Source organism: Pyrgilauda ruficollis, unplaced genomic scaffold (assembly GCF_017590135.1).
Source record: "Pyrgilauda ruficollis isolate IOZ18807 unplaced genomic scaffold, ASM1759013v1 scaffold40, whole genome shotgun sequence".
NCBI classification, from domain to species: domain Eukaryota; kingdom Metazoa; phylum Chordata; class Aves; order Passeriformes; family Passeridae; genus Pyrgilauda; species Pyrgilauda ruficollis.
The window spans coordinates 419,022-429,675 of record NW_024525490.1 but is presented as its reverse complement, the minus strand read 5'-3'; the positions used below and the strand labels follow the sequence as shown (position 1 = coordinate 429,675).

Genomic DNA, 10,654 nt, shown 5'->3' with positions numbered 1-10,654 from the left:
CCAAACTTCCTAGAAGGTTTAAACTATAGTACACCATGAAAAGACTTGTGAATTGGGATTTGATTTTGCAATAGCTGTGCTCAGAGCTCTTTGAGGACAAAGTGTCTCCACAGCTCTGAAAAATATCCTCTAGAAGACATAAACCAAGCCAAAGATGATGTTACAAAAAGGTATCAAAGAAGAAAACAATGAAAAATTATTGCTAAGCAGGAAGAACTATATAGATGTAAAAAGACTAGGAAGTTGGTCTCAGATCTTGTAAGCTTCTCCTTAACAACAGAGCACATTAATTTTTGGACTTTTTGCATGACTAGTTCTTAGTTTCCTTAGGGCAGAAACAGAAAGATTGAGCAGAAGGGTGTAAAACCTAACTGAAAGCACTATTCAGAAAAGAAAGATTACAGGAATGAGGATAAATAGAGCAGTGCCATGCGTAATGACTGGCACATGAATGAGTTCATTGGAAATGTAAACATGGAAAGGGACTGGCAGAGAGGGCGTGAGATGAGCAACTCAGAGCGATGAATAACTGCGGAAGTGGTTAAGACTTCCTGGTCACCAAAGAGAAAAACAGTGACGGAAAAAGCTTGGGCTAAAAGGAAGGAATAGGAGAAGCACTCCCCTTCGTGTGCTCAGCTGTGCCTGCCTCTCTGTGTGTGGCTCCACATCTTGGTGCTTGTTGCTTCAGTGCTCTAATGCTGATCAATAACTGACCAATAATCACATGGTTTTGTGTTGATTATTGCTACCCTCTGGTTCCTGTTACTGCCTATGAAAAAACCATAAAAATTAGTACTCCTGTTGAGCTCTTGATGACTGAGGCAAACTTTGAAACCCAGACAATCACAGCTCTTAGATATTTTTAATCATAACTGCTGAGGCAACTCAAGTCTAGTACAAATGTGCAAGCTAATTTTACAGGATTTTGTGTTCTTTCAGTAACTACATTGATTCTTGGAGATGGATATATGTAGCTGACTTTGATCTGGAAGGGGTTTTTTCCTATGATATTGTTTTTCTGCTATGTCACAAATTTCATTGGCAAGTATAATTGACCAAAATTCTCAACACCTTTTGTCATGGAGACCTTGACAGACTGCTGTTACATCACTGCCTGCAAATGAGCTCAGCAGTCCTTTCTAAGTTCATTTTATTTCCAAGGATGGCGCATCTACCACCTCTCTCTACAACATTATACTTAAGTGAATTGACATAGTTCCCATTTAGTACCACAGGATAAAGCCAGGATAAATATGGCCCAATCGAGAAAGGTCCTCAAAATTTGAAGGCATCTCTTTGCAGAGTAAAGCCAAGTCCTGTATTTGTTTATTTGCCTGCTGTTGACATAGCATGGCCCTTCTTTGGCAAAAAATCTTGGAGATACTAAGTGCTTTTGCAGTGGTGTGTTCAGAATGCCTCAACATCTACAATACATCTGAAAAGACCTTTTTTCTGGGTTCTTTCCAACACCAATTTACTACTCAGAGACAAATCAGAAGCAAAGCAGTGGATGGGTAAGCTATGACTTTTAAAGGTTGCTTGCACCAGACAGTGTGAGAGCAGGAGCTTGCCAAACCTTACTTCTGGAAGAAATCCACTGGACTTCATAAAATATGTGATTAAGGTGTTACCTGAAAAATTACTTAAGAACAATGTTTCTAAATGGTAAGCTGGGCTGTAGCCCAAGGTCATTCTCAGACTACAACGGCTCTGTCCTCTGGAAGGCAACAAGATGAGCAAAGGCTTGCTGTGGGAGATTAACCTCCACAGAAACGGGGATGCATGTATTTCACCCTTTCCAGACTTCCTTCATACCTTGCACTGACACAGGTCACGCAGGATTTATGAGAGGAAGGTACATGTCAGTAATAATAAAGTTGCTCTTGAGTTTTTGTGGAAGACCCCAATCTGCAGAGCAGGCATCCTTTACCTCTACCTCAAGTTGTCTTAAAATGCTGGCTGGTGAAACTTGAGTCTGAGCAGATTAGACCATACCAAAATGATAACTATGAAACTGGAGTGCACTGGTTTCCTGTAAAAGCTCACTGTATGCAACCATTATTTCTGCTCCTTTCTTCACTGAATTCTTTCTAAGGAAAGAACAGTCAAACAACAGTTTTTTATAAGATTCTGGGGATAATATATTTTCCAAGCAGAACTTCAAACTCCCTCCCACTTTGGACACTGGATGAGTGTGGTGTTGCCTGCAGCACATCGTTTGACATCGTTTGACAGTGAGCAAGACTGAACAGAATACTAAATTTGGAAAAAAACATAGTACCCATAGAAATAAACTCTATCTTTTCAGCCATATTCTGAAATAAAAAACATTGGAATGTTGTAGAACAGCCTTACCCTCATGTAATTAAAATTTACTGATATTGAGAGCTACTAGTTATTGTGCCAGCTCCTTGAGAGATTCCGTGTCTAAGCTCTCAGCCAGGGGTCCGGGCATGGCTCAGGGATGCATTGCACTTTGAGATGAGTATCAGCCTCACTCACAGAGAAATAATTCCCTAATGGGATTCCAGCTTTAAAATAACAGCACTTTAATGGAGACAGCAAAATAAAAGTATACTTTAAAAAAAACAAACATTACCTCTCAGAGTGGTAGTTTTATTTGTATGCATTCAACAGCAGGCAGTTTTTTTCACAGGAATATAAGCATAACAATGGTGAAATATCCGTATCAGATCCGACTAGTATTCCACTTCAAAGGATTCAAAAGCAGATGTAAGAAACGTCACAGGAGGCAATGGCAGGACAACCTGCTCCAGAAGAAAGTTTCTGCTTAATCCCCACCGATGTAATGCTTGGCCGATTTAATAAAATGTGTAGACTTATACCCATTAGAAAAGTAATATATACATATATATATATAAAAATCTGTATTTCTTATAGATTTCTGTACAGTAATATTTACAATATATTGCAAACATTTCAGTCTTATCTCCATATTCTAGACCATAAAGCCCAGACTTTGTACTTTTCTCCTGTTATGCCACAGCTGCGGACATTGCCCCTTGTCACAGCACTGGAGAACCATGAAACACTCGGGTGTAAACAGCAATTTGTTCTGTACACTTGCATCCCATTTGACTGTTTTGTTTACATAGTTCTAGTCAAACAAAACAATTCCATTTATGACTAGCCTTTGTCATCAGCACCGTTTTAGGCTCCCTAGACTATTGGAAAACCAGCTCCATTGCTAAAACTTCTGTTCAAACTGCAACAGCCCACTTTTCCACAGTTTAACACCAAAGTTGGAAAATTCCACCCATCCCAAATAGTAAAAAAAAACCAAAATAAACCAAAAAATGTTTTTTGTTTTGGTTTTTTTTTTTTTTTTTGAGAAAAAGATAGGCAGTGGCTAACATTAGCAAGTTCTTCTTGTTTTGAAGGATATGACTGAAAGACCCAGCAGAAGAAACAAGAACCCTTTACATGTAACAGTAACAGGAGCGGAATGAAAACCTGAGCTCTCATCATTTGGAAAAAACACTGAATTAGCCATTACCAAAACCTATGGGGAATGAAGATTGTCATCTACTTTTGTTCTGACATACAGGAAATGTAAATTATTAGCTTCCCCACAAGGCATTATTAAATAAAGGGAATCTACAGCTTAACAGGCAAAGATCTTAGACACATCCACATCAACTCTGAAATAAATGGGAGTGCTTGGGATTCCTAAAGAGTTTGAACAAAGCCAAAGAAATTTTGCCACATCAGTGTGGAAAGTCACCTGAATCCTACTGAACCATCCACAGGGACAAAAAGAGGGACTAAAAAAGTATTCAGAATGGGTCCAGTTGTGATTTCACTAACCTCTGCCATAAAACCCTCATCAATTTTCAGAAAGGCTGATGTTCAGTAAATTTTCAAGCAAATGAAACATATTCCTTCCTAATACTGAAAATTCATGAGTAATACATCTTTCATCTTAACTCTTGAAAGCTGCTCAACTGACAGAGGAACCACAAATAGAAGTTTGAAAATGAAACAAGAATTTTCCTTGGAAACAAAACAAATTAATTATCTTCTCCTGTGGCAGGGCACTGGATTGTAACTCAAAAGATTTTTCCTGCACCCTGAGCTATCTGCAGTAATCCATGTTTTTGAAGAAAAGCATCCCTTAGCTCTGATATATAAATATATATGTGGTACAGCATCTTGCTGGGAGCATGAACAGAACAGATTATCATACATCATACATCACATTATATTCCTGACTAATAAACCTAGAGACTGTGATCCTTACAAACCTGCACCTTCAGTGTATAAATCTTATCATATTAGCAGCATCTTGAAGTTTTCTGAGAATCATCCTTTTATAACAATGTAACAAATATATATAGAGATTTCGTTATATAAGAAAATATCCACATATGCTACCCTCTCTGTAAGTAGGAAGGAGCTCACACAAACTACTTAGTTTTCTCCCATTTGAAAAGTGTGTTCAACAGTTATTTTATCTGGAATTGTTATCTAGTTATCTTAAGAACTTCAGACATGTAGGCCTTAGTACCTAACACTAGAAACAGAAGACATTGCATTTCCAGACTGGTGCTGTAATTGAGATAACCATCCAAGGACTGACAAGCACATTTAAAACCCATGGAAGTGCAACTCAGATGATATTTAGCTGATGTCAATGAGCTCTTCAAGGGCAACTCTCCCACAACCATGGTAACACAAAGTAAGCTTTTAACCTCTGCAGGACCAACAGCTGAAGTCAACATTGTGCCAGTCAGGCAACTTTCACAGATGGATATCACTGCAAATGGAAGGGAAAGTGGCTTTGGCTTTTTTTTTTTATTTTAATTGTTTTGTGGTTTGCATTGTCCATACAGAAATGCTTTGATTTTCTAGCAAGCAATGACAAATTGGGGTGTTTGAGGCATAGCCAACAAATTCCATGAGTTACTGCAGAGGCCTCATTCACTACACTAGTGATCCAAGTATCACCTTTTAAAACATGTTTAGCTCAGGCAGCCCAAATGAAGCATTTTACTGATGATATTGAGTGAGGTGTTGTCTACACTGGGTGTCATCAGGACATTCCCTGGCCTGGCTGTGCCCTAACATGCCTTCTTGCCCTGCAGCGCAGCAATGCTGCCTTGCACAGCCCTACTGCAGACCCACACTGGGGAAGTGTGGCTTAACACAGCCTGGCACAGCTGCCTAACACCATTCTGTAACAGCCTGCTCCCTCACTGCCCAAAACGAAAGGTGTTACACCAAACCTTGCAATGCTTGCCATGTCAGACTCAGGCACGTATCACAAACAAACTGTACTGTTCTGCAAGGCAGAAACAATGCAAAACCTCCCTCAATACCTGTTTCCTGGAACCATGCTCCTGGAAGTATTTGGTGCTATTCTTTCCCAATGGCTGAGCACGCTGTGTGACAAACGAGCAAGAGCAAACTAGATGGATATAAGGTACACCGATTTGGCTTGTATGCTCTCAGAGAAAGGGAGGTTTGGCAGGGATTTAGCTTACATATTTGCCAAGTATCTCAGATAAGGCTGCCACAGTTAGTTTTCACCAGCCAAGCAAATGATGGTGAATGATGTCGGGAGGAGCTCTAATCAAACAGCCCTGGTAAGGCAGAGCCTTTGGACATTCAGGTGGAGTCTGTCTGCAAGGAAACATCTGACCCAGAGGTCACTGCCACTTCATTCCCACCTTCTCCCCCCAGCCCTGTTGACAAATTCATTGCTGGAAAGAGATGGGTGCACAAAACAGACCTTCTGTCACAGCCTGGAATGACATCCTGAGGCAGTGAGATGATGTTGAATATTATTGTGGATGGCAGCTGCAGCCATGCTTCAGTTTTCCAGGGGATTTTGTTTCCTGCTGTCTTGCTAGGGCACAGTTCACAAACTCCACTTTCCATTGCAGTCTTGGACACCCTTGGGCTTGAGAAGAGTAAGGCTTCCAGAGGATGGGGGCGAAGGTAGGAAACAACAACAAAATACTAAACTTGGACAAAGTACACATAAGCCAAATGAGGGAAGAGTTTCTTCCTGCGTCTGGTTTTGTTCTACTTCCAAGTCAACAACTCTGAAGAAAGAAGAAAAACAGTGTCATTTGTTACTTATCACATCAGACAAACTTAACGTGATACTCTAAAGCTTTTATTCAGCTGCCTGTGGCTACTGCCAACATAGTAAATTACCCTCCCCAGAGATTTCCACTTGAATAATGCTCACCCAGTTAAGAATGATGAGAAACTCAAGGCTGAATAATCTTGATTCAGCTCAGGAAGGAGGATGCAGAGGGAACCCTCTTCCTAGAATCAAGCAGAACTGACAGTGAGAGGAACTGGACTGCACAGGTCAACCCAGGCAGCTTTCTACCAAGAAACAGCAGTGACTATCTTGCTAAGGACCTCAGTTTTCTGAAGCTCACAACCCACACTCTGCAATCATCTCTCTGATGAAACACACTAAAGAACCTGATCCTTCAACCAGCTCTTTTATTTACATGGTGCTCCACCAGGTCCCAGAAAGCTCATGAAAAATTAAAACAGCGAACATAAAATATGAATGGAATAATCAGGAATGATCGCTGGCCCATAAAAGCTCTGCAGTTCTTGAAAGGTGTTTTAGACATAACGAATGCCGGGATTTCAGAAATGAGGTTTCTGCCTCATTGTCCAAAGAAGATGCAACAATTTTCAAGCTTCTGTAGAAAAACAGGAATTTCTAAGGATGTGCCTGGGAACACCAGGAAGAGCACGTTGCTCCCCAGCAGAGAACAGCAGTCCACTGCCCTTTAGTAAGCAAGCTAAACAGAGCCAAACACTTGGATATTGTGAAAACATAGATATCTGACTTGATGCTGTATTGTCAAAGTGTAGAACTGAATGAAAATTTAGACCAGAACTACAAGGCTCATCTCGCAATCACGTAACGATAAACAACTCTCTCCTTAAATTCTGTACAGTAGATGTGATATTTACCTTATGGCAACTCTTGATGACCCTTGTACAGGTATTTTTAGCTGACCTTTCTGAACTTCCAACTTCTGTGGCCTAAAAGCTAAGTATGTTCTCAGTTTTCAGAAACTACCTGACAGATGAGATCAAACAGTTGAGAGTTAGCCCTAATACTCTTAAAATTAGGTTTATAAATAAGGACCCTCTGAATTAGTCTTTCCTAGCCTGTCAAAGGAATTACTACCAGAGTAATTAAAGTTATTGCAGAATGAACATAGCATCACTTGAAGAAACTTGATGTTTTTTTCACTGAGATCTTTCCACCACCTTGTTAGGCTGTGTACTACAATTTTCTCTTATATGGTAAAAATGAAAAGCCATTGACCAAGCTCATGTGAGGTTACACTGGTTCAGCTCCTGGTACTTCCCACCCTCCTGCCCTTGCCTTTGCCCTGGTGCAGCACCTCCTCTGCAGAGCTCCCAGGGGTGCTCACCAGCATCTCCTGCCTCAGCTGCAGCACTGGACACGCTTAGCAAATAGATGGGGAAAGGACCAGCTGCTCCCTCTGGAGCCAGCTCTGTGGTGATGACCTGGACCTTACCCCCATTAGGGGCATTCAGGAGCAAACAGGCTTTTATTTGGTTGTTTTTCTTGCGTGGTTCATGCTTGCTGGAATCTGCCTCCCATACTCTTTGTTTAACAAGGCTGGCAGCTGTAAGGAGCTTCACAAACCCACCACCTTCCTCATTTTGTTTTGTGTATCTCCCTGGCCTTTTATCACAGAAGGATGAGCAAGGAGAAATTATTAGTTTGGGAGACCCCTTTCTTCTAAAATTATTGGAAAAGGATTTGTTACATAACAACACTTCTTTTAAGTTGTCAACCTGAGAACGTTCTTATCAGCATGGCCTTGAAAAGATATTGTATAATGGCTCTCTCCCTGTCTTCCTTCTCTTGCAGGAAGAAAACAGACTATTGAGAAAAATTCTAATTCTAAAGATGAACAGAATTTCACATAATTAAAACCAGTTTCAAGTAAATGGATAAAAATCTATTTACTTGAAACTTGAAATTGCCTTATATGGATTAAAAGAATTTAGAGTGACAGCCTCACATCCACACAGGAATGAGGCTCAAGCACTACAATTCTCCACATTCATAGGACCCACATGCTCTGTCAACAGCTGTGTCTACACCAAATGATGTTCATCTCATGCACCAATTACGAGCTGTCAGAAAATATACATGTAATCCTTCATATCAAGACCTACTCATGAAATTTTTAAATACCTGACGGTAAGCTGCAGTAGTTATCCTAGGGATTTTATGTACTGGAAGAAGAAAAACTTATCTCATAGATTATCAACATCACAGGCTCCATAAACATAGCTCTTTTCCAGGAGATCATACGCAAAATAAACACCACTTTTATTAAACCCAGGACACTGGCTTTTACCAGAGCTAAATTTGTTATGCTTCTGTCTGTGAAGTAATTGATTTCTAAGCCTAGATCCACACTTTTGTGTTAATTATCTTTAGCTTAAAACACTGGAGCACCCCTCTGACCAAGGCAAACTGCACAACCCATTCCCAGCTACCAGCACCAAACCACACAGCAAAACCCACTGCAGAGGAAAACCCGAACTCTGTGAAATGCTATGAGGTCACCTGGAACAAACTTTTAGGGTCCCAACAGAAAGCCAGGGAGGAAATAAGATTGACAGCAAGGCACTGATTCAGTTTTGCTTTTCTGATACTTGGGGGTGCCTATGTGTAAGGAGAAGGAGAGTGAAGTAAAAGGGGAAAACTGTAGCAATGTAATGTAAATACAGTGCACTCCTGATGAGTAATAGTTTCAGCAGTACAGTATAAATACAGTGTACTCCTAATTAGTAGCAGACTGTTCAGTCTGTTACAAATAACTGTAACTAAAGGTTGAATACATTTCCTAGCATTTAATATAGCAGAAATTAGAAGAAGTAAGATATTTGCAAAGCAGGAATCAGCAAAGTGCAAGCATCCTCCACTGACACTGACTCTTTAATTTCCTGATCTAAACCTGGCAAGTTGCAAACATTTACTTGTTCATATTTTGTCTTTTGTAATAACAGATCTCTGATTTGCAAAATAGCCATACCTGGAACATGTGGTAAACAAAACACATTTTCCTTCAGCCCTTCCTGAAAAGACTAATATAAACCATGAGAAGTTAACTGCTCTCTAAAAAGGAAAGAGAAACGCAAATTGTCAGGGCGAGGCTTTGCACACACCTTGAGTTCACCAGGCTCCAACGCACGCTGAATGAAGCCATCACGCCAGTTCCTGGATCACCTTATTGGTCTCCTTGGCTTTCTTACACGTGTACAACCATTTGATTATCCGAGCGTTGCGCTCGATCACAGAGGTGCTGCTGGGGACCTGCTCCGTGAGCTCGTCCTCCAGCAGCCCCTCATCCCCGCTGTGCCTCGTGAACTCGCTCTCCGATGTTGCCACGCTGATGCTGCGGATCTTGAAGGAGACGTTGTCAGACACCACAGAGAAGTTCTCTCTCCCAAGATCCTCAATGACCTCCTGCTCCAGGCCACAGTACTTGAAAAATGTTTCAAACTCAGCGAAGGACTTGGAGTAGCGAGAGCTGATGTCTGACTGGGAGCGATGGAGACCTCTCCTCTTCACCTCCTTGACCTCTTCAGGAGGTGTACTCAGTTTTGAGGGTCTCTCATGCTCTTTTGTACATACCCCTGCCCCTTCAGTGCTCACGGGGATAGTCTGCACCGCTCCATGTTCGCTGGGCTCGTGGTCACCATCTTTTGCTGAGAGAGGCTCATTGCCCTCGGTGGCTGCGACGTCCTCCATGACCCTGGGCAACGCAGGGGAAGCCAACTGCTTCTCTTTTATGGACCCATGGAAGATCCTCCTCACCAAGTTCCCCCGGGAGCTGTCCTGGCTTTGACCTCTCCCGAGCTCACATTTCTGACGGTAGATCACCAGGGAATCCGGCCGCATCTGCCTCCTGGTGCTGCGCCTGGCGATGGGGGGCCCGTGCTGCAGGGGGGCTTGGCAGGAGCTCACCGCCGTGCCCAGCTCCAGGGGCTTCGCGCCCGTGCCTCTGCCCGTACCTCTGCCCGGCTCCCTGCTCGCTGCTCTGCTCTCCACGGAACAGGTCTCGCTGCTGCTCTCCGAGGCTGAGCTGAGCGCGATGACGGGATCCTGCCTGGTGCCGATGACCTGCTGGCTCTTTACGTACTTTGCCTTATCGGCGGCCAGTCTCTCCACGGCACTTTTCCTGCCCGGCTTGCCGGCCTCCAGCTGCCTGCGGAGGTACTCGGGCCCCTTGTTGAGGAGCCGCAGGGGGAGGGAGGAGTGCAGGTCGGAGATGGCGTGCATTCCCACGGCCCGGGAGAATTCAGCTGGCATAGCAATTCCAGGGACGCGGATCCTGCTTCCAGTCCCGAGAGGGAAGTGGGATAAGAAAATTAAAAAAAAAAAAAAAAACAAACCAAACTTTTAAAACAGGGCAAAAAGGAGAATCGCGTTGTAGGACAGCCCGGGCGCGCAAGCGGCGGCTCCGCGCTCCCAGGGCCGCGCTCCTCGCACCGTCGGGGCGCCGCGCGTCCCGCCCGCCCGCCGGCAGCACAGCCAATCCCGGCCGGCAGGAAGCGAGGGAGAGAGGGAGGGAAGGAGGCAGGAGCCGCCCTGAGGGGGCAG

General features: G+C 43.0%; 1 protein-coding gene across 1 annotated transcript; it reads right to left on the bottom strand.

Annotated features, from left to right (window-relative positions):
* Nucleotides 1–2,600: 2,600 nt before the first annotated feature.
* Nucleotides 2,601–10,448, bottom strand: FAM110C (family with sequence similarity 110 member C). The gene is made up of 3 exons (XM_041477519.1): nt 9,217–10,448; nt 5,753–6,068; nt 2,601–2,768 (listed from the first exon to the last, which is right to left on the bottom strand). The coding sequence occupies exon 1, from the start codon at nt 10,361–10,363 to the stop codon at nt 9,257–9,259; it is 1,107 nt and encodes a 368-aa protein (XP_041333453.1). The 5' UTR covers nt 10,364–10,448; the 3' UTR covers nt 2,601–2,768; nt 5,753–6,068; nt 9,217–9,256.
* Nucleotides 10,449–10,654: the final 206 nt, after the last annotated feature.